The sequence below is a fragment of the Cystoisospora suis genome (assembly GCF_002600585.1).
Source record: "Cystoisospora suis strain Wien I chromosome Unknown contig_635, whole genome shotgun sequence".
Lineage (NCBI taxonomy): Eukaryota > Apicomplexa > Conoidasida > Eucoccidiorida > Sarcocystidae > Cystoisospora > Cystoisospora suis.
This window is the reverse complement of record NW_027153436.1, coordinates 12,200-36,244: the sequence shown is the minus strand read 5'-3', so window position 1 is coordinate 36,244 and position 24,045 is coordinate 12,200. Positions and strand designations below refer to the sequence as shown.

The window sequence follows — 24,045 nt, the reverse complement described above, 5'->3', positions numbered from 1 at the left end:
CCTCGAATAACGAGAGACTCTTTACTTCCGGCGTCAGCGGGCAGCTAGCCACCCTCCGGGGGCTGAGCCCGCAAGGTCTCCTTAAGCCGACTGCCGCCGTGATTTTCTTGCAGTCTTCTCCAGCTTTTCACCTTTCTGGTACAGACGACTGCGGGTAGGACTTCGGGGGGAGCAACGCTATTGCAGTCTTGCCGTCAGGCTGGACGCACCGATTGAAGTCATTACTTCTGCAGCCCCGACTGTCATATACCCTGCTGTCTTCCTTCCAAGGCTGCAATGGGAGCGGCCGGGCAGAATTTGCTGCAGTATTGTAGGCCCCAGGTGCACCAAGGGAGCCGCTGGGAAGCAGGGAGCGGCTGCGTTATTTGATTTCTCTGCTGTTAGGTCGAGAAGTAGGAAGCATTACATTACTGGTACGCTAGCTTTTGTGACGCGCCCACCGGTTGACCGCCACTCTGTGGCGGCGTGTCGAGAATAAAGCTCTATCCGCAGCGCATTGCAGAAGTGGTTCTGTGGCCGTCGTGGATATGTTTTGCAATTGCACGTAAGTGCCACTACGCTCGTTTTTGATCCAGCGTCTTCCGAAGACTTTGCAGGGGATTTTATACTGCCATGATGGGTACCTGGATCGAGGGCACGCCGACTAGTCAGAGTTTTCACTAGATAGCAGTGGCTGTTGGTGGTTTCGATCCAACAGACGCACCTCACGTATGCATCGTACTCGGCGCCGTGATTCACCCGACTTCCCGCCTACAACCGCAGCCTCTCCGCTGCTCCTGAGACTCACTATTTGGTGGGCCAGAGTCCCTCCTATTTCAGCGCTCTTTCGATATACGAGTACCCCCCCTCCAGACAAGGGGAACGCACCGCTAAAAAGAAACTGCATTGCTTGGGGTCATTTCCAAACTAGGGACGGTGCTCGGCTCTGGTGTTGTGCCCCAGCCCCGCAAAAGGCCTGGGCCCCACACTGGTCGTCCAAAAATTGCAACAAATTGAACTCCGGGCACCTCCCCAGAAAGCCATTACCAGCCCCAGAACGAGGATGTTCCTGTCTTAGGTAAAGCAACGTTCTCTTGCCGCCCGTCCGGGCATGTGTCCGTCTGGTCCTCAGGAGTACACTGGTCAGAGCAGAGGACCAGGGAGAGGCCTCGTTGTTTTCCTCCGGCGCTGGGCACGTGTTTGCTCTGGAAGCCGAAGCACGCAGTCTCTCGGGGAACAACGAGGCCTTCTGGCGGCCCGATCCAAGCTGTTTCACTTGCTTCACCCTGTGGCTCTCCAACGAACTTCGTGCTGAAGCAATCTGAGAGTAGAACCACTTTTCCTAGCGAGTGGAGACGACTGCAGTTGCCTTGGTAAAACCTGAAGGGTGGCAACTTGTCTATCAACAGACAGATGTCTTTTTCCATGGCAGAACCCTGTAATGAGGAAAGCGGCAGTCTGGCGGCTTGGCTCACGCCGGCCGTTCCGCAAATTCAGGCAGCTGTTCAGCTAGTCCTGCAAGACGTGAAAGCGTGTCGTGAGCAGGTCAGGTATCCTCGCACACTTTTCCACGGTTGGCCCCGGCACAGACCCTCACGACTTCGGCTCTCTTTTGAACTCGCACACAGCCGGATCGGAACTGCGCACCCTGGCAAAGCCTCCTTGTTTCCCCAGGCCGACAGGCAGTTGTGGAGAAACCCCTAGGAGTGGGCCTTCATGAGGCCGTAGCAGGGGGCGCACATGCATGCACTACACCCTGGCAAGGAGCCAACAGTCGGAGGTAGTAACACAGGGGCCCGCTTCAACGAGAACAAGACACTCTGCAGCTAGTTCGATAGTGTGGAGTGATACGTAAGCAGCAAGGAGACCGCTACACCCATCATCCCAGCTGCCTCCAAGTGATGCACTCCGCGTGGCTGAACAGGTCCAGTTGGCCGATAATGTTCTTTAGGTAGCGTCCCATTTTTCCGATGGCATGCCACAGATTGATCTAATTGGGGCGCCGAGCCATCCCGACGAAGAGGGCGCTGACATACAAGAATGCGAGCTCGAATACTATCTTTCTTGTACAACGAACACGCAAGCAGCGATCCAGCACATACAGGTGTGTCAAGCGTGGATTAGCAGACCACTTTTTGCTCGGTGCCTTTACGGGAGGTACACGCCTGGGGCTGACGGGCTGAGCTGGGGCGAATTTTCGTGAGTCGTCAGCATTTCATATGACCGGGCAGCGCCTACAACAGCCTGTGACCAGACACTACAGTGGGTCCTGCACCAGAGAGGCCCACAACATAACTTCCAATGTCTGCAGCATAGCCTCAGACACAGGCTCACTTCGCCGGGCCTGACGTGGCAATTGGACAAGCCTGGGACACGACCTGATAAAGAGCAGACCTGATAGTGGAGGAAAGGACGCTGTCTCTTGTCGGCCTTGCCGAGGTCTCATGCTCGAGACAGCAGTCGAAAAAGGTGTCACAAGTGTCTTGGGTCTGACCTGCCAAACAAACTTTCTCGCAGGCGAAGGAGTTTGAGGATGCCAACGCAGCTTTGAGGCAGGCTGAGACTTCGTTGCTGTACTGGAAGCAAGAAAAAGGCGCAGCCGGAACTGTTGCCTTCCTCCGCTGCAAGATCGCCCTTCTTAACGCCTACGCATATTTCCATAGACGGTCTGCGCCTCTGGCCATCAACTTCGGATGCTGCTAATCTGTTTTCGTAGTTGGAACTCCTCCGTTGTGCATCGGAAACAACACAGTTCTGATGTAGCCTCTGCTGCGCGAGAAATTGGGCTGTGTGCGAAGCTTTTTCCAACTCCTTCACCTTTTATGGGTTGAGAACAAGAACACAAAGCATCGACAAGTTCCCCCCACGAGCTGCTCAGCGGCCGAAGCTAGAGTCTGGCGAGTTCGAGAAAAGAACCTGTCACTGTCGATCGGGGAAAGGCGCTTCTTGGAGGGGGATACCATTCACGTGTCTCGGTCGCTACATGCTTCTATCCTTATTCCCGCATCGTGGAGCGATTGTCGTTCGTGTCCAACAGGAAACCAAGAGTTGCCTCCACCAGTTTGTGTAATAGGGCTGGGGCGCTGCGCTCCCCTTACCTGGTGGGAGCGAGTTTTCCTATGGAACGTTTCATACTACGATCTTCGTTGCACGCCCCTGCAGGCAAATGCAGGAGCACACAACTGTGCGATATCTCTATGAAGCGAGATCGCTAGAGAAGTCCATGCTGAGAGCATGCGCGGAGCGCCCTTTTCCCGGCGAGTCAGAAGAGGAGGAAGATCTTCTGCCACTGTCTGAAACACTCAGGTCAGTCCTCCCAACCGTGTCCTCCTGTGAACCCCAAGATCGCAGTGCCAACGTGTTTCAGAACAGAGTTTCCCACCGTCCTCAGAGTACAACACTCGGACTGAAATGCGTAAGTGAAGGCAGGTTTTCCCCGGTTCCTCGGAGAAACAACAGATGGGCTGGGCTGTGCAACTGTTACCTTTAGACAGGATGAGGAGGACTCCGATATGACTCTGTCCGGAAGGCCTCAGGAGCCACCCTTACAGTACCTGAACCACGTGTCATCGGTCATGGGAACCCATGACGAAGTGAGCGGTAAGAGGGGTAGACAGATGTTTGGAAGACTGGCCGCCCCTCGGTTCTTGTACTTCGCTTTGCAGTAGTAGCACCAATGCTTCCAACGCGACTCTCTTGTAATTCATCTGAAGCGGGGTATGCCGTTACGCCACCTTCATGATACCTTGCCATGCCATCACCTGATATTTGGTTGCTGGCATCAGATAAGCCCTGGATTGCGAAGGCACTGGCGGCCGAAGCCCACGCTGCCGCTTTAGAGCCCGAAGTTGCAGTGAAGGATTCATGGACAGGAGTCTGCGCGCTCCTTGCGCAAACGCGGCTCAACCTTGCGTCAACTCTTTCCTTCTTAAACAGGTAGCCCTCGCCTGCAGAGTGCGCGCCGAGTGCAAGTGAGCACCCTCCTTTCTTTCTCACTTGCATGTGTACGGGGTAACAAAGAATATCCGGGACGCGCCGCTGACTGCAAAGGCAGGTGTATATGTCACCCCATCGACTTGGCCACGTTACGAAGAAATATAGGTCTCTCTCAGGAGAGGTGTACCAGCCAAGTGTCTTTCAATCAACGAGTCACAGACCCAATTACTTCCGACCGTGACGAAAGAATGCACTGAGAGACAGTCGGGCGCATCGGGATACCTTCACGGAACCGACCACGGACGACGGGGAGACTCTACTTGCTCTCATCGTCTCCGGAGCTCTGGCAGGTGTTGCGCAAAGCTACTGTGGTGGAGGGCAGGATCTTTTACGAGGGGCATTACCGTTCACCGGAACCGTGTCTTGTTTTGCGCCGTCAGTGAGCGGGGCTTCACCTGCATCCTTGCACCACCGTGACATGGGTCGCCGCTGGTCCCCGCACGGCAGCTCCCAGCTATGTCTGAGCATGGAGTCACAACATTGCGAGTGTCTGACTGGTTGACTGTTCGTTGCCTCTTGTCGACTCACATTTGGGGGGCTAAACCGGCACGGGGTGTGCAGACGTTGTTCTGAACAGGGCTCCGGAGGCGCTGAACCACGCTCTCGCCGCACTATCCTTCATCAAAGCTAGCCTTCGACCCAGGACCTGGATTGCGTCGACCGCGGCCTCAAAGCTGCTGAAACTCTGTACGGCAGACGAGCCAACACACTTATTCTTCGCTTTCGCCTGACTCTTCCCGTGCACTGACCCGGAAACATGGAGAATAAACCGGCGTTGCACTGCATCATTCAGGGTTGGCAAACAGGACTCAGCCTTGCAAATGAAGCAGCTAGAAATCACATCGCAAATAGGCGTCTGCAGTTCTGTGCTGCCCGCTGGCGCCGAGAATGAACATCACTTTTTGGCTTAGGCCCATGACGTCCCGTGTTCTCAGGCGAGGCCAACGAGCTTCCCGAAGAAATTTTCTATATAAGGTGCACGCTGCGCCAGCTTATCAGCAGAGCTTTCTTTCAGGAGTGGGTAAGCTTAGCCTGCCAGACGGATACAGCTCCTGAGGGTCGCGTGCCGTCCGACAGCAGAAGCCGTCTCGCATAGTGGAAGGACGTGTCCGCAGTCTAGCTTCCCGATTCACCTTCCCGGTCCGTACCAGTGAATCCCACCGACACAGGACTGTCAGCTTGTGCATGCTGCTGCCGCACCCGCCGGATAACTAGTCGCCTGGGCGGGTTATTCTGACTATGTTTCTGAGTGCAATGGCGGTCCACTCCTTGCGGTGTGAGGGCCCCGGGCCGCCTTCTCAAGCTCCGGCGCGTACGCAAGAAGTCCACCGGGACGACGGACACTCGCTTTGCCTCCGGAGAGGAAAAGGGCTGAATCACGTAACCACCGACGTTTTTCAACCCGAGGGTTGCTTAAAGCCAAAAGAACAGTGGTCGCGGCGGAATCTGTGTATCACCCTCCGGATCTCCTTTCACAACGATTTCTGCGGCATCAAAAGCTTTATGTCTGTCCCCCTCTGGCAAACCGGCGTTCTGTAGCGCTACCGTCTGCTCGAGAAAACAAATCCACTACGGGCGGGCGTACACAAAGCACGCACACAGACTGCACCGGTTTGTCGGAGTGTGGTGGACGCAGGCGGCAGCAGTCGTGGCCACTTTTCAACAGCTGGGATCTGCTTTACAACAAGTAGAGGTGAGAGGATCAGAAAGCGGTCAACACGGGTGTCGACGGACAAATATCACCTCATAGGAGGCGGTCCACCAGGTTGGCGGACACTGAACGAGCCACTGCGATGCCGCATCAGTCCCGCACTCCGCGCTGTAGCAGGACTCGAAAACTGGACGTCCGGAACCGGACCCAGCGGAGACAACTACGCGACTTGAGCCCCGGAACCCAGTTTTCCCATTATGTGTGGCCACGCAGGCTATTTCTCTTGCGAAAGTTGCGTTCGTTTCCGCCCGCCACGTCGCGAAGTCATGCCTGCCAGCTGAACATGTGCTCGTTGGATCATCGGAGAAATACCTAAATAGCATCATCGCCGCCCAAGACAAGGCAGCAAACGAGGCAGGTGCTCCACTGCTGCCCGGGGGCTCTGAAGGCCCCAACACTGGACCGTTCGCTGACTCCACTGCTGGAGGAGTGGGCGAAGACGCCGAGGACGGGGCAGAGCTCGGAAAGGGTAGCCTCGACGAGGAGGTTTCTGAGGGTGAGTGGACACCGTGCCTCTCTCGGGGCCTTTAGCAACTCCCATCCGGGTCTTGGAATGCCTCCTGCGTGGCAGAGGGAGTCACCTCTTCATAGGATTACTATTGCAACTGCCTTTCTTGGATATGTGTTACCATGGGGACAAATGAGTTTTTGGGGAGCCACAGTCATCACCAACCTCTTGTCTCCAATCCCTTACCTGATACGCTGCAAACCCGGTAGAGACCGACGCATAGGGTGTGAGACTCTTGTAGTGATCTAACTCTCCCACGGTGGTGTTCGAGGAAGAAATCCCAAGCTTTGTGGGCTTATCTTTGTTGGGGGCTGCTTCATCCATACAACGAACTGGCTCCTTCTTATACGCGTGAACAGAAGGATTCAACAGCAGCGCGGAGGCCCTGGACGGAGACCTGCCGAAGCCGCACGAGTCGCTAGGCACTTCATCCCAAGGAGCTGGTTCCCCAAAAGTCGTGGTGTCTGTCCAGTCTCAGAGTTCCGCCCCCGGAAAAAAAAACGGATACGCGAACATAGGTACTACTCCCCCAGCAGGCGAGAGATAAAAAAGACAGCACTAGAGATGCTCCGACTTCAGGGCACCTGGGTCCCTGGCCAGAAGACCTGTGATCAGGGGGCCTGGGATCTCGCCGAAGCGCCTCGCTCTGCAGAGCCACCCATGCACCCGCAGGCTTGCTTCTCGCGTCCGGGTAAAGGAAGGCTGAATCGATATCTGTAGGGCAACAGGTGTAGTGTGTTGGTCGCACATCAAGCAAGAGCAGGCATGATGCCATTGCAAGGACGTGGGTGCGTGCCGTTCCAGGGCACATCGTCCTGCGTACAACTTCTTCCAAAGAGCTCGAAAACAGAACAGCAGCATTGCTAGAGGCTCCAGCCAAGCAGAGTGTACTCACACCGGACAGGAACCAACACGTGTGCAGTTATACGGTTCACTAACGTTTCTAGACTAGCAGCTCTTCACGAGCAGCTGAACATTAGGCAGTTCTCCATGAGTTGCTGTACTGCCTCCGACGCTTTTCGTTGGCTCGGCATGTTACGCTACCAGGCGCGGCAGCGGCTGCCGGCTGCACCGTTCGCTCGACCGCTGCCCATCATCGGGAGACTGCACACAAAAAGGAGTCTGTCTCAAGCTCAAGAAAGGCGAACGACGTGCTTGACCGTGGAATTGACTTCGCTATTCTCCAGCTAAAAAGCCGGCACAGAGCCGTCCAGGGCGTAAGGAGACAGTTTTCATCTGTGTGCGTACCGGGTCAGTCGCCGGCGACCCGGCTCCTGAAGTACCGTCCTCCCTGTTGACCCATTTTTCTCTTTCGTCGTGCCTAGCTGTCTGGTGATGTGAGTTCACGCTCGACAGAGGGGGCGTCACTTGCTAGTACTCCTATCAAAATACACCATCACTAGTGCTGAGATGGCGGTGGCCAAAACCTCATGCTCGGGGTACTAGGCGCGCTCTCAAGCTGCAGACTGTTCCCTGATGGGGTTCAGTCCGCGGTGTTCGACGCAGCCTGCAAAGCCCCCATAGGCCCTTGCTGCTTGTCTGTTGTGCACCAAGGAGGTCGAATGTCTTTCCACCGACGACGTAAAGGAGCTTCGCGAGCATCACAGCGCTTTCGCTCGACGGCTCTGCGAGCAGAAGAAAAGGGATCAACTGGCATCGGCTGGTGAGTGCCGTGCACGCGCCACAGTCCTTTTCTTCTGGTAGCGAGCGCCGCAGCCTGAACAGTAACGGGGGACTGTTAAGGTACGGGTATACGCTGGCGACACCATTCTCGATTGGGCATGCTTATTCTGGTGCTAGAGCCTCTCCTCGTCCGAAGGGAGGCTTGTAGGTTGTACGACCTTGAACCCGTTTTGCTTGAACGGTATGTCGCTACGGCTAGGGGAAGCACGGTACGGTGGGTCGCCCACGTGAGATTGAGTGTTGTTGTTCGGGAGGTTTGAAGGCAGTACTGAAAATTGCTGTATAGGGCTGTCATATCTGTGCTTGCACTTTTCCCTACATACCGTTTTTGCAACTGTACACCAGCCTTACCGAATATCGTGTAGCATGGGAACCTGCTGCTTCTGTGTGGCATATCATTTGTTTAGGCAGATCGGCCGATGGTTCGCCGGCGTGTGCTGAGGGCTCCACCGGGTCTCCCAAGTCACATCATAATATAGACGCTCCCACTGGCAAGGCCGTAGATGGGTTGAGGTGTGTGAAGTGGGAAACGGATTTACCAGTCGGACAGTGTCGATGAGAGCAGCGCCGAGAAAGATAAATGCTCGTCTATAATATGCAGAGTTACCTCCCGATGGCCAGATGCACGAGGAAAGCTGACCCTCCAGGTCGAGCAGAAGCGGCCTTGATCAAGGGTCACTAGCTGTCAGTCCTCACAGTTACATCCCCTGTCGACATCGAGCGGCAGTCAGAGAAATGGGAGAAGGCGGCGCGGCCGAGATAATTCTCTGAGAAATAGTCACTCTTCTTGGGAGTGACAGGGATTTATGAGATCAAGTACACAGCTCCCTGGCTAAATATCATTGATCGCTCTCACAACGGCTATGAGAAACCGCCTCCAAGGTGCCACCGACCTGTCGAACGGCTTGAGACCCGGCGCACTCTGGAAGTGCCGCGTGTTGTCTTCACTTCTCAGGGAACTAATTGAGAAACTGCGGCAAATGGACATCGAGATTGACTCCGGGGACGACTACACGTAGGCCTGCAGCCCGTTTGTTTTGCACTTCGTGCTCGTGTCGTGCTCCAACCTCATCTTGTCTGCATCGAAGAAACATGGTGTGGGTCCTCTTCTCACCGAAGCACGGCACGATCTGTTAGGAAGCCCGGCCTGGCTTTGTTAACAAATTAACTGGGCTGAAACTTCGCGCTGGGTTCTGTCTTTGTTCGTACGATTCTGCAGGCCCATCGAGTTTTCCACCTCTTTTGGAGGAGGCGGCGTGTACGACGCGGGCGTGGCATCGCCGTCAGCGGCATTGGCAGCACTGATGACACAGAACAGTACACATGACGGTGGCTCCCCGTCAGCGGCTCCCGCGGCGGAGTCAGCGTCTGCACCGTCGTCTACTGCACTCACAGGCGTCGCCGAGGACTCTCCGCCAAGCTCCGGATTGGGCAGCGACCCCCGCTCCCTGTACTCCCCTTCGGTTGGGTTCGAGGCTGCCATCTCAAACGATGGAAGCTTTACCGACTGGCTCAAGAGCCTCGAGATCTATGGCTTGATAGAACATCTTTTGGATAGAAGTTTCGACTGTTGGGACTTCGCCAACAGGAAGATTGAGGGTCTTCTGCTAGTAAAGGTAAAGTGACAGGAACCGTTCAGCCGTCAGGCAAGGACAGCCACCTTGTATCGTGGCTGGCGCCGCCGTCGTCCTTCCGCCTTCACGTCTTTCTCCGCCTGCGTTGCGCCTCTCCACTTCGGGGGCGGCGTACACAAGGCTTCAAAGCGCTTGTGACTAGCATACAGGAGCTTCCCCGCGCACCCCCTCGTGGAGCAACCGGACACGTATGTGAGATTTGTCGCAGTCTCCGTCTCCGACGTACAGGCCCTTTACCACCGATTCTTGAGGGAGAAGGAGGAAATCCGACGGCGAGAGCTCATGCCAAAAGGTATTCGCGACTGGTGGGAGCGAACGCTTACCTAGTCCCAGTGCTACTGCAGCGTCAGTTGCGGGTTGTGCCATGCTAGCTCGCGGGACACGCCGTCGTTCTCAACACTCGCTGGCGTTCTGCTGCTCGGAAGGACGTGTACTTGCTTTTGCCAAAGGCCACATACGTGTCCTTTTCTCATTGCTAATTCATGTGCTCCAGAGAAAAGAAGAGAAAGCAGGCCACATACGTGTCCTCTTCTCATTGCTAATTCATGTGCTCCAGAGAAAAGAAAAGAAAGCAGGCCTCAGTCGCCTCTCGTTCGTAGAGGAAGAACTGTTGGGGCAAGAAGAAACAAGAGGGTACGTGTCACTCCCGGCGCCGGTCGAAGCTGTGCTCACTGCAGCTCCGAAGCGAAGCTCTCGTGGCAGTCAGGTCTCCACCTCGAAACATCTCGAAAGTTTTGCTACTCACGTGTCACAAGGGACAGAAGCCGCGTGCTGACCGTCCCTTCCTCGCTCCACCCGAAGCCATCACCCACAAAAAGAAAGTCTTACAGTGGTTCCTCGGAACCGGTCTTTCAGCGGACTGTCACTGTGCGTATCCGCTAGGGCAAAGCGCCACTCCTCTCTGTGCCCAATGTGAGCAGGCCTCGGTGATAAACATCGAAGACAAAGAGGAGGTCGAGGAAATTTCTCTCTCGGCATTTGCCGTGTAAAGGCGGCGACTACGACATGTGCGGCCAAACTGAGGTGTGTTGTGTTCGTTTCGTCGATGTCGGGCGGCTGTAGCTCCGCCTGTTACAGAACTTCTTAGCGAACAGACACGACAGTAAACATGGCTTTGAACAACCAAACGCTGATTTGTGCCAGCCTACTCTCTTAGCTTTTCTGTCTCCCCCCCATTCGCATGTTGCTGAAAGTCTTGCAGACTACGCCAGGTGTAGCACAGCCACACCGAGGTTTAGTCTTCGCACGACCCGTGAAGAGAGTTTTCCCGTGACCAGCACCTTCCAGCAGTATGCAAGCACTCTGTAGACCAGAACAGCTGTCACAGTAACACTGTTAACCTCAGCCACAATAAAAGAAAGACCGTGGGCGGTAAGCCGACTGGCACACTTCATGATGAACACCTCAGTCACTCCCAGTCGAACACCATAAAAAAAAATAAAAAAAAATCGGTTCGATCGATATACAACCGCGTAGAGACTGACCATGACGGAGTACACTGCTAGCGAACAAGTTGACCACCGGTCATATTCGTGTTGCCACGTACGGCGCCGAGCCTACGAAGGATCTGACAGGTGTCACTGAAAAAACGGCAAGAAGGATTTGGCGAGAAAGCTTCTCACTAACCCATCCACCTCCGTCTTCAGGAGCACACACTCCTGGGCGAGTGACCAGAAGCCTTTATCACGACGGCACGCACGCCTCGAACGGGCCAGGCTGCTCCTGCCGCTGCCGTTCAATCAATACCCAAAGACAGGAATAACAATAAGAAGACCGCCCTCAATCTGCGGCACACCGGGAATACACACCGCTTTCAANNTCCCGGAGTTGCAGAAAGCATGAGATGACGAACCGACAAAAACAACGCGAGAATAGCCGACCGATCCGACCCCAAGCCGGGCCGGCCGGCAAGAAACACGCCATGCTTGCTCTGCGCGTACCCGGGGCCGATGACGGTGACGAAGCAGGCTGGATGTAGCGGGCCGAAATAGGACAATATCTATTGTTAGATTACGATATCCCGAAATCCGAAAACTTCTCCAATTCAAGCTCCATCTGTTCGCACAATAACTGACCTTTCTCACCTATACAAGACTGCCGCAACCGCCGCCAGATAACAAATCACCTGAGGAACTGAACTCAGCTTGTAGCGCTTCTGTGCGCCACGGCTAGCGAGGCGGATGCCTCAGAGGAAGACGGTTAGTTCATCTGCGAGGCGTTCAACAGAGGTCTGCCGACGCGGACGGGCGAATCAAATATTCAATGTTTCAGGAAAACACGAGACGACTGCATTGCCCTTTCAACAAGCCACCATGCATGTATGTATCTATCAGCGATCTCTTTGCGCAAGTCCACACTCTCCGGATCTCTCGGGGGCGAACACCCATGAAAGGAAGTACATCGGTCATCAAGAACACATCCCCAATGACTGCATGCCAAACTTAATCAGCAACAGCGAACAACGTGCACCATCACGACTTCCACGTTGCATGCGCTGATGAAGTTACAGAGAAATGCCCGCAACGAGATCGTACGGTACAAGGGCGTCATGGTGTGATGATCAGCCAGGGCCCTGATGAGAGAAAAAGTGATGAGAAGAGACGGCCACGCCTTCTTTCACCACACACAGTCGCCCTGTGCTGAGCTGACGGATTGTTGGTCAACCGACAACGGCTGTTGTTTGCAAATAGACACAACTGACCATGCTTCTTCTACTATCCGTGTACCTATCCTTCTACTGCTGTTGCTCCTCCTCACACAGCTAGCTCATCACCCCGGCTTACTTCTTGTCTTGCAAGACACCATTGTTCGTCCCACCCAAACAGAGTGAAGCTGTAAACTGACTGCACACGTCTCATCAATCCCAGAGTACCTCGAAAAAAGCCACTCACTGCATGATGTTGATGTTCGCATGACGAGGAATAATGATCGACGCTTCCGTCATCACAATCCTCAGCTTCATGTGCTGTTATGTCATAGAGTAAACTGATAGCACGACCTCCTACTCCCATCTGAGACAGACCCCCAAAAAGAAAATGAATGACGTCCCTTCTTTCCCACGTTATCTATGAAGCCGCGCCGCCACCACCCGGCAACAACTCATACATACCACCGAAGCCATGTGGTATACACATACAGACCGACACTCCATAAAAGAAGATCTTTGAACGGCATGCACGATTCGGTGGCTTCAAATCCACAGCCCACTATCTTGGTGTGTTGGTTCGATTGATTAAGATCCATGTGGACAGAAACCCAGGTGGAGAAAGGAAAAGAAACACGGAGGACGGACGATTCGGTTCATGATTCGATCTCCCAGGCCAACAGCGCTGCGCATATGAATGCCAATTATGGGTGTGTACGTCTGCTGATAATACGAATACTGCCTGTTACTATACATGGAAAAATTGTACACACACATGATGCGGAAAGTACGAATGAATGAGTGACTCTACGACGGATAGAGGAGCTCCTCATCACGCAAAAAAAAAAAAGACGACAGATAGATCGAAAGATAGATTGATAGACAGGTGGAGAATCCGATGAACACCCACCACCAGGAAGAAACTTTCATCCTGCCTGTTGTTCTGACATGCATGGGGTAGTACATCTGAGTGAATGAAAGAAGACTGGCCGTCGCCGTCTCCATAAGAATCACACCCCACGATGAGGAGTTACAACGAAAGCATTCCTGTGATAGTGAGAATGATCAGGAGGATGTTCATGAGAACCAAGGGTGGCCCGGTAAAAGTTAAAACAGGAGGTTCCCTCGGAACGACAACAAGCACTGTGTGTAGAACAGCTGCACTGATCGCCATCATATGAAGAAAACTATAGAACAATCATCTCGATCAGAATCCACACACGCTAAGATTGCATTGTGGGTTCTAGATGTACATGTTGAAAGTCTATATGTAAGATGGATGTCTTATATATACAGTTACGATGAATGATAGATACGTATGAGACGGGGAAGAGCTCCTCTCAAGCCACTGTCTCTGACCCTCTTTCTTTCTTCATTTTTGAGAGCGCCAACCAGTCAAAAAAATCTCTCCATCATCATCTCTCATCGGTGGTTTCCTATAGATGTACATGTTGAAAGTCTGTATGTAAGGTGGATGTCTTATATATACAGTTACGATGAATGATAGATATGTATGAGACGGGCAAGAGATCCTCTCAAGCCACTGTCTCTGTCCCTCTTTCGTCATTTTTGAGAGCGCCAACCAGTCAAAAAATCTCTCCTTCATCATCTCTCATCGGTGGTTTCCTGTTTCAAAGAGACAAGATCTCCTCGAGACCAGATAAAGCCGAAGGAACCCAGCTACTTCGGATGATATAGGACATCAGAATAGCATCTCCCTCTCTCTTCTTTCTCCTGCACAGGAGAAGCGAATGAATAGGTAGTATTACACAACTATAGAAGGATTCACCTATGATGAATGAAGAAGAAGACATATCTCGATCGTCTACCATGCTGCTCGCTGCTGAAAGATCACTCACATCCAGGTGGTGGTGCCTCGGCATCAAAATGGAAAACAAAACAAAACTTTTGTATTGAGTAGCGGTGAGGAGATGACACCTTAGGTAAGGCGATGAACTAGGGAAGGTCGACAACAACAATGGGGGCCTATTCAATCGAACTTTTTCTCTCACAAAGCGTCTCAGCTTGGAGTAGTCCGAAGCAACCGAACCACACACCAAGCCTTCACTTCTGTCATTCCAGGCCGCACATCCATGCATAATCAAAACAATAAAGGGCGCCGATAATCCTCCTACTTCAGCCGCGTGTCTATCGGAGATGCTCTTCTCCCCTTCCCTCCCTCTAAGCGACTCAGTTAAGCTCATAATGACATGTGCCCATCTATCTGCACTTTGGGAGTCACAGTAGCATGAAGATGGTAACATCACAGGACAGATACAACGTTACTTCCCTCTCCCTTTTGACGGTAAGAAGACACACGCTACTAGGCGAGTCGCTTGCCCGCGGAGAGACGAACACAATATCTCCAGTGAGAACTCCAGAGAGCAGCTGGATCACCAATTGCAAAGCAGAAGACACTGATGGTACGGGTGCGACCACGTCATGATCACCACCCTCCGTCTCTTCAGTAGCAAGAGTCAGTAAGCGCTCTCGTTGATGTCATAAACACGTACGTACACACAGGAACAGGACGGAAGTGTTTTTCTTGGGAAAGACTTATCCCTAGCCCAGAGGCGGCCAGCCGCTCTGCTGGGGGGCAAGCCGAGATTCACTCTCCGTCTATTACGTCCTCGGAACTTCTCGCACCCGTGAAGCCGCTTTAGGTATACTATACTGTCTTCCGGTAGGAATAGGAACCTAGAAACAAAAGACCCCGCCTATGAAACCCCTTCCGAGTCAGTAGAGTTTCATGGCCTCGTCATCATAATTCGATTTATAAACCATGCCACCAGTTTGATACTGCCGCTCCACGAACCCTTTTCCTAGACATTATTATGCTTGACGACCAAAATCAGCGAAGATCGAAGGAGGAACTACCGTAACATGTTCATTACTCCTAACCCGGTCGGCGCTATCGTTACTGTACCCGGTGGCATACTTCCCCGGATCCACGCCTCCTGTGACCGCCGATGCCGCGGCTTTTGCTGCAGCTACGACTGTCGCTCTTGCGGTTTCCGCCGCTACTATCGCTGCTCGGAGTTCTTCTGTGGGGCTGGCAGGTGAACCTGCGAGGCAAAGCGGAAGCAACCAAGAGGAACTGAGAGTGGCGAAAGTAAAGGAAGATCGCTGTGATGGAGAGAGACAGACATGGTCACGTCCCTCCTTAGACAAAAGATAACAGAGAATGAGTGGAAACAAACTCACCGTCTGGTCCTCCTCCTACACCCAGCTTTTCACCACTCCTTGATCCGCCTCCACTGAGCAACGAGGCAGGTCTATCAATCAAAGATAGAGCTGAAAGGCTCGATGAAAGATCACCCCTGCCAAACAAACTTCGAACCATTGCCGGGTCTAGATCCCCTCCCGAGCCTAGACGGCCTCGTAGCCTTCCAGAGCCAAATGAGCTTCCTGCGCCCATCTCTGAATTGCCAGTGGGTGTTCCAGAGCCGTTGCAACATGCAGCAGCGGCAGCGACTACAGCAGCACAATCTTCCTCACAAGGAAGTCCCGTGCGACCCTGCAGGGAGAAGAGGACAAGGACGGTTGGACAGGATCTCGATTCAAGCAAGGAGACATTCCAAAACAGTCCTTTGGTTCGCAGGCGTATGATACACACAGGTGGGCTTAAGAAAGAAGGACTGCGCAGTTAGCCACAGCAGGCTTATTATGACTCCTTGTGTAGATACATGAGGACTTCCCCGAGGTCAGTCTTCGATTCTAGGACGCATATACACTTCCGCAGTGTTATGATCTTTCCATAGCAGACCCGGTGCGAGGAAGATAAAGGAACTACCTTACAGTACCCTGGGACTTCCATAGCGTGAACTCGAAAGAGTGTTAGACGCCTCTTATTTGTTGCATCTTTAACTAGACTAACACTCAAGAGACGGCCAAGCCCATGCCACAGAAGACACACGTAGCAGACTACCACACGCAGCTACCAACTCACTGAACTACCAAGCAAGTCAGGCTCTACAGCGTCTGCTCGGAAGCCGTAGTGATGCAAAGCGCACCGATATTCACGATTTATCCTCAGTACTGTGTGGAGCAACATGGAAGATCAAAGACGTTCCATTCCCTCTTCTCTAAGGCCACTGATCTAGGCCTTACCTGTTTGCTGAGCTTATGCTGCTGTTTCTTCCATTGCTTCAAGGTGAGCTTTGAATGGACTTCATGATGGCAAAACTCGCATGCCTCTCCATTTCTACATCCCTTGCGATTGTAGTAGAAGGCGCATGGCTTACATCGCCCCTGGAGATGTAGTAGACACTGGATATCCACTGAACAACAGCAGAGCAAGAAACGACAGTTTCACAAGACAAACACCACATATAAGCTGGAAATGCTGCCAACCAGCTTTCTATCTATGGATGTACAAAACCCCTTTTCGCAACGCATTCCACAAGTTTGACTTCCTGCGAAGCATGCACGATGTACTGAGAGACTTGAAAGGTTTCCCCCTTTAGTACTCTCGCTTGTGCTCCCGGTACAAACCATTACCATCCTCTCGGCGGCGAGAAGATGGACAAGGAGGGGTGTATTGACCTTAGTAGATGAATGGTGACGAAGACGCGGGACTTCATGTAATCGCAGACATTGTCCCTGAATGTTTTCCCTGAGCAGGTAGCTAGCAGCTAGCTGTAAGTAATCAACCGCACTCACTTATACGTCAAGGGAAGGGGTAGGCAAGTGAGTGATCTTATCTTACTTGCTCGATGTTGGACATTTGCTGTATTGCTAGGAAGAGTAGCAGTCCTTCTTTGTGATCGTCGGTAGAGGACCTCCCCTCCAGCTCCAACTTCATGAGAAGGTCCTTCACCGCCCGGCCTTGTGTTTGTCAAGGCATCCCACGCATCAGCCCCTGCTCCACCTTGATCTGATTTGCCTCCCCAGTCAGGGAGGCCTTCCCCTCTCCTCACACCGCCACTACCGCTACTTCCGACTAAGGCTGATGAACTCATAGTCCCTCCCCCCGAGACACCAGCGAGCTGATCCCATAGTGATGCTGCGGATGAGCCAGGAGACGACGTTGTCCCGCCATTACTCGAAATGCCACTCCCTGTCTCTCCCCCTACCATCCCTTCCCCCCTCTCACTGTCACAAGTCCCTGGTGAACCTGAGGACGAAGAAGATTTCACATGAACACCGTTATCTTCGTTTGTCTTTAAGGATGCCGCTGCCGCAGCGGCTGCGGCCGTCGCAGCAGAACTGAATAGAAAATCTCTTGCGAGAAGATCTGAAGCACCCGGAGATAGAGATCGAGCGTTAGCAGCTTCGCGGAAATTCACTTCATCAAATCGAACTCGGCGATCACGAAGTTCAGCTGTCCCTGGAGAAGTCAGCGACTCCAGTAGACTCGCCATATCTGAGCAATTGTTAACATGAAATCCACCCTCCCTTGGGGATGATGTACACACAGGATTTGGAGAAGCGCGTGAGAAAAGCGGATGACCCACACTACCATTCGTAGGAAGACAAGACGTGCCGCTGTCGTCTGTTGGGCGGAGATCGAGCTCGGAGAACCCCGGGGGGGGGCTAGGGGTGAGTGAAGCATCCTCGCAAATCAGGGAAATGAGGCTCTGTGAGAAAGCACACAGGTGTCCGGAATCAAGAAGCAATGACTTAAAGCACGCCAAGACGATGAGCAAAAGGTAAAGACACAAAGGGGAAATAACGTCGGAAGACACGGCTGCAAGGTATGGTGCACTATATACGAATAGCGGTCCCTCCACACTTGGGTCACCCCGCCTTCCGTAGTCTACACCCCTGTGCTGATGTCTCATACATGTGTGCACCCTATAAGGAGTATCCGCTGGAAACCCCCCCATCCTCTGAAAACATCGATACACATACACCCGTAACGTCTCCAGTATCCTGTCTCTGAAGTAGTCGCCTATGTCGGCTTATGTTTCACGATTTTCACGATCGAACTCACCTCCACCGCCCTTGTATTTACGAGGAACATATAGGAAAACTCAGATCTGTTCTATTCTGTATAGAATACACACACTGACTAGATACGTATATGCATACCTATGTATGTACGACACATCGTAGTTATCTCTCTCTACAGATGTAAGAAACCTACCGCTAGATTATCCAATGTGTATGCAGGGGCTGTCCGAGATCGCGTGTTGTTCCTTCTTTGAAATGGAAGCACCTCAGACGCAGCCGGGGAGTCACCTTGCTGCACCCCCTGTTGCTCGCCACTCCGTCCTTCGCTCGGTCGAGAGTTTCGTGGAGGCCCATGGGACGCCGCGTTTGAAAGGAAAGCGAGATACTGAGATGCCTCGGCTTCTGAATCACCTCCTCGATTGCATGATGGTGTCTGACCAAATGACTGAAGAATACGAGAGATAAAAAAGAAGAAAGAAACTCTCTCATAGTTTGCGTGAAAGCAGTAGGAAGCGAGGACACACGAAAATGGTTAGAGGGGATAGGCAACCCGCCCGCCGCCTTTCGTCAACATCTTTTCTGTCTCCGTCTATGATCTTGAACGCTGTAACGAAGACAAATGCATCGTCTACCTCTCTATATATTTTGAACATGATGATACACCAGCTACACACAAACAGGTCTACTATGTCTTTGAATGGCCTCCAGAGTGCCAAGCGGATCTTTCCACTGAATGACTGCGGGCCATTCACCAGAGAGGATCACCCGTCCCGGTCCCTTATCGTCATGACGACAAGAACTTCGTTGTTCTACCTAGAAGTCTCCATCGGTAAGTACCCAGCCATCATTCAGGCTCGACAATGAAGGCATGCTGAAATAAGGAATCTATACCTCCGGGTCCTTCGGCACTCAATGACCTCTTACTTACCTCAGAAGAACCAAGTACCGCGGGGCTATCCCTACGAGACAAGGTACGCATGCCCGGGGGAGGAGACGCCGTGCGTGTCACACCATTGGTGCTAGGAGGATTATGATGAGGCCGTGGGGGTGGTATGCCGGGCGGTGGAGGTGGCGGAGGAGGCGGGATGACAGGCTTGGGAGTCTCTCTCAAAGAAGGGTAGAGAAGGGATGCTGCTGCGGGGAAGAATACAAGAAGATCTGATCCATCAATCCACGTTCCTCCCCCTGCTTGAACTGTAACTGCCGCTAGAAGCTTCCCGATCTGCTGCACCTGCGCTTGGAGTGCATGTAGCTTTAATGTGAGGACGGCTCGCTGCATGCATGCAAGAGAGAAGACGCGAAACAAGATTCTCATGAAAAAAGAGAGGAAAACAAGAAACACGCACAGGAAAAGCAGTGATAAAGTGAATAGTGTATCTTTAGGAAACTGACCAGAGAGAGAAAAAAGAAAAGGACGTACCACATGCGCTCCACGATCTTGCTCAGTCACACTCCCGCTACCACAGAGAAAAGCTTTTCTTCTGAAGGCGACTTCCCTTTCAGCATCATATGTCCGCCAGTGGAAGGAGCCGGCTCTACACCATACATAGTCCTGTCGTAGGAAAATACCTCGTTTCTACTCTCTACGCATTGTTCGCATGCAAGGACCTGGCGACCTAACCTCCGGGTGCGCAGGAAGAAGACGAGCGAGTAATCTGTTGCCGAGGTACCTGGCTGAGCTGACTGGTAACTGTGTTATGAGAGATGATTCGTCACTAAGTAATTATTCGCATATGTTGAGAAAAGCGGGAGAAAACCGGAAGAAAGTGTGAGGGCTCCTTCTGGGTAGAGCTGTCATCGTAGATCTGAGGTATGTGAACGCCCTCTTACCATCCCCCCCCAATCCTATGCATCTGTCTACGTCGTTTTCCATACGCCGACTATCCCTCATAGCGACGCCTGCAGAAGACGGAAGGAACGGGGGCAGATAACTGAAATATGTTAAGGGTTGTTGCATCCAGGTGAAGAAGCCTTTTCAGTGCCGCGACAACGGCCCAATGAAGCCAACTCTCTTACCAAGGCAGCCTTCTGATCCTCTCTCATGGAGCGCACATGGACACGAGCACCATCATCAAGAACACCCTCTATTGCCCTAGATAATAGATTCCATTCAACATCCTCGAATGTATCTCCCCCAACTCCTTCCCCCCCCCGGAGACGACTCGTCCCACAGCCAGAACTTCCGCCAGCACCTGACCTCTGGAAATCATCTGAACTCCACATAGGTCCCCCTTTCTCCTTTGCGACAGCTGCGGCTTCCGCAGCGGCTGCGGCCATGGCCCCACCTCTACCACTTAGGTAACCTCCAGCACTATGTCGTTTCTTGCATGATCTCCGATGAGCCAGGGAGGTCGCCGTTGTCCCACCCGATACGGATGAAGATCCGCCTGCTATCTGAAATGTATGCGTAGCCCTCGCTGGGACGGTTACCCTTCTCGGTGCTTCTATGGCCCTTCCTAACCCTCGGGCACTCCCTCCCCCAGCGTTTCCACTCTCCGGCGCGGTGGCTGCTGTCTCCTCTCCCCCCAGTGTACTGCATGCTGTGGAGACGGAGACAAAGCCACCTGTGCTTGCATTGGGGGAGTTCTCAGACATGGGACTACTGCCAGCCATCGTGCTGCTGAGAGAGGGAACTGAAGGTGTGGAAGATGAAGGCGACGCTGCGTGAGAGCTCGACAAGAAGATGGCGGGAGATTGTGATGAAGAGGAAGACGCTGACATACCTTCTGAAGATCGGGAACGACATGGCGGCGGGGACCCGGTGCGCTCTGCAGTCAGGTGTGGGCTTGAAGCCCGCGGAGAGACACATGACCTTCCCATATCGTGTAGAGAGGAGCGAGAAAGCTGCGTTACAGCTGCCGCGGCAAGGGTGGTGGTACTAGAGCATTCCATCTTTCTGAAATATGAAAGAACCTACCAAGAGAGAAAAAGAAGATACAGAACGAAGCTCATGGAAAAGAAGCCTGCCTGCCTGCCGAGTCTTTTCCTTCGAAGTGCACGTGAATTGTGACGGGCGCCGGCAGGTATGCTTGAGTGATTAGGAATATGTAGAGGCAATTGTCGGTGAAGAAAATGCGCTACGGAGAGGGAAGGAATAAGGAGAACAAACAGCACGGCGAACAGTCACTATATATATAAGAGAAAGAAACCAAGTCTGGCAATGCCTATCTGGTCGTAGTGGGTCAGATACGAGGGGAGAAGAAGAGAAGGCTATCGCGCGGATGAAAGAAAAGAGGGAAGAACGGAAAAAGATGACGAAGGAGCTGGTAATAAAAGACCCAAAGCACGGGTGCAATTGATTGGCGACAAGGTGAAGAAAGCGAGAGATATGGATAGAAAGAGAATACACAGTCTTCCTCTATGCTTAACGACGGAGTATGAATATGAGCACGCCGAGGATGCTAGGCGAAAAAGGCACGCTAAGGAGAAGAGAGATTACCACATCATCCTCCCGTATAAGCTAGCTGTCGTCATCCATCTATGGAGACGAAGAGAAAGCCCGTGGAACGCCTGGTTCCACGCCAGTGTCAAATTCGAATCAGATGTTCTGCGTCGGACCGGTCTCAGGTCACAGTGTCGCCGCTGTCTCGCCCCACAGCACCAGATCCGGCAAACGCGACAATAATAAATAAGGGCGTGCAAACCTAGTCTGCAACGAGCACCTTGCTGAAGTAAAGCTGTGGCAAAACTGGCCTTGTCTCTCCTCCGGCGGCGGGCAGTGATGGTGATTGGCTTTGGTTCCACGTACCCCCCCTTAGGAGATTCATGCTTGTCGCTGAAAAGCGAAGCTCGGAGGACTTCTGGGATAAGATCGGTGGACTTGACGAAAACGCAGGAGACTGAAGACGACGAACTGCTGTAGTAAACTGCTGCTGCACCTCGCCGTAGACAGTTTTCCCTCTGGTGTCCTCTGCAGGCCGTCGGTGGCGGTTTGCTTGGCAGAACGACACTGATGTGAAAGGTTCAAAAGATTGCCATGAAAAGACACAGGCAACGGAAACCCCCGTCAGTAGGAGCTATAAAAAACGGGGGAACAGAGGTATGCGTTAAGCATAAGGAAGAATTACGGAGCCCGGAGGGGTCTGGTTGGGCCAACCAACCAACACACGAAACAAACATGCACAGCTCAACTCCCCCTCAGAAGACGTGAAAACTCTTGCTCACCAGCCCCAAACAGTATAGCTGCGTGTCAAGTGGCTGAGTCGTGAGATTTCTGTCTGATAAAACTTGCTGTACCGCTTAAAACAGACTCTAAGCGGACCTGATCACGGACGAAAGGTCTTCGCCACTCACGTCACTCGTGGTACATACACGTGGGTCAAAATCTTCAAGAGGAATGAGAGACTAACTAAGTGACTGGAGATAAAAGGAGACACCGGAGATACACAGGTAATCTTCCAGACGCATCCGGCCCGAAAAAAATAAAAGCGAAGGGCACTCGCAGCGGCGGCGGCCGACAGCCCTCTGTACCCACGCAGAGGCGAATCCCGCCCTTTCACCTTCCCACAGAACGCCGTCCCCGGCAAATAGGAACAGTACACCAACGCTCTGAAAACCGAGCTCGGCTAAGTCATAAAAGAAAACACTCAAGAAGCACAGTCACTCAGAGGGGGGACAGTGACATGCGATTAAGCAGCGTGAGAGTACAGCTAGTGGTGTCTCCGGAGTCCCCCCCGCTGATGCCGTTCCTGGCCAGCACGATAGGCATACAGGCGCAAGAAAAGAGGGGCGTGAAACAAAGATTACGCAGAAGGCTTTTCCGGCGCGGTGAGTCACATGCACCGGACGGAATGAGGGAGAACATGGAAGGAGAAAAAGCAAGTCGCGCGGACTCCCGGCCTCATACAACGGGCCCGCCTTCTCGGCCGCCAAGCTAACTTCTTTTTTGAAAACCAGGTAGAACACTACCAGCCTCCGATAACTCCTTGCTGGAAGAATATCTTTGCCACTAAGAAGACGGCCGAACGACACATAGGACCAAGCACATGAGGGTACGGCGCTGCCCTGTCGGATTACCGAACACTGTTCACCCCTCAATCGCGGAACTGAGCCTACGCAGCGACAACAGTCTGTCACACAACGTACTTGTCGCTACAAACAAACTGGAGAGGCCGAAGTGAGGGAAAGATACCGCGCAACCCCGGAACAACGATGGCGGCGCTCCCCTCTGGACACTAGAACCGGAGCAGATAGGTCCGGGCGTTGGCGTTGCCAATCTTTCACTTTGTTCTCACTTCCGTCCAAAGACTTTGCGTCTCGAACAACGACGGAAACTCGCTTTCCTTCACTCAAGGTCTCCCCGTAAGCAGTTCTAGCGAACTCCGACTACGGAGGGCTACCTGGTGCTGTATAAGCCGACAAGGGCCAGACGCGTGCAGCTGTCCGGATTCAGAGTCGAACGTCCGGCTTGTAGAGGGAAGTCAAAGCCGTTGCCAGTTCCAGCAGCCTCCTTTCCGTGCCTTGGCCCGGAGCCCACAAATGGCGCTACGCCAGTGGCAAGAGTCATGGGCCCCAACTCGAAAGCGGATGCCATCCAAGCAGTGCGGGTAACTGTGTGACAGTAGCCGACCAGTCAGTTTCCCCGAGTGCTCCCCGGGTGAAAGAGACGGACTCGCTTGCTGAAAGCGATCTGACTGTGAAGGAGTCGGAAGCGTGAATGGACAGGAACGGGCTGGAGTGGGGGTCTCGTTCGTCACCCTTTCCGGTCATGCTGACGAGACAAGGATCACTTTCGAACACTAGGCGTGTCTGCAGGGGCGCCCCGCCATGCTGCAACGTGTCGACATGGCGCTGTTCGACGAAGGCGGAGGCATTGCTCAAGCCGTCACGTGTTGTGGAACACTGGACAAACAATCAGCTAACCGCAGTAGCCTGGTGGCTTCCGCAAGGGCCCATCAATTACAGCAGAACCTCTCTCCAAAGTTTCCGGATTCAGATGGTCTGAGCGATTTGGCTGCTTGCTCGTACTGTCCCCTCTGAGCTTTCTCAAAATCGG

At 53.1% G+C, this 24,045-nt stretch overlaps 1 protein-coding gene across 1 annotated transcript; it reads right to left on the bottom strand.

Annotated features, from left to right (window-relative positions):
- Positions 1 to 10,045: 10,045 nt before the first annotated feature.
- Positions 10,046 to 23,831, bottom strand: CSUI_001571 (uncharacterized protein). The gene is made up of 8 exons (XM_068061776.1): positions 21,799 to 23,831; positions 20,067 to 20,963; positions 18,979 to 19,323; positions 18,244 to 18,495; positions 16,864 to 17,734; positions 16,266 to 16,435; positions 15,360 to 15,672; positions 10,046 to 15,220 (listed from the first exon to the last, which is right to left on the bottom strand). Exons 2-8 carry the CDS (start codon positions 20,940 to 20,942, stop codon positions 14,988 to 14,990), a joined length of 3,060 nt encoding a protein of 1,019 aa, XP_067926243.1. The 5' UTR covers positions 20,943 to 20,963; positions 21,799 to 23,831; the 3' UTR covers positions 10,046 to 14,987.
- Between the last annotated feature and the right edge of the window lie 214 nt (positions 23,832 to 24,045).

What these genes read in the sequence shown, in the direction of transcription:
- CSUI_001571 (XM_068061776.1), bottom strand. Translation starts at nt 20,942, where the DNA reads ATGGAATGCTCTAGTACCACCACCCTTGCCGCGGCAGCTGTAACGCAG. An exon ending in AAATGTCCAACATCGAGCAA is followed by an intron (nt 16,436 to 16,863) that starts GTAAGATAAGAT and finishes GCTGTTGTTCAG; the next exon opens with TGGATATCCAGTGTCTACTA. An exon ending in TGTAGGAGGAGGACCAGACG is followed by an intron (nt 15,221 to 15,359) that starts GTGAGTTTGTTT and finishes TTTGCCTCGCAG; the next exon opens with GTTCACCTGCCAGCCCCACA.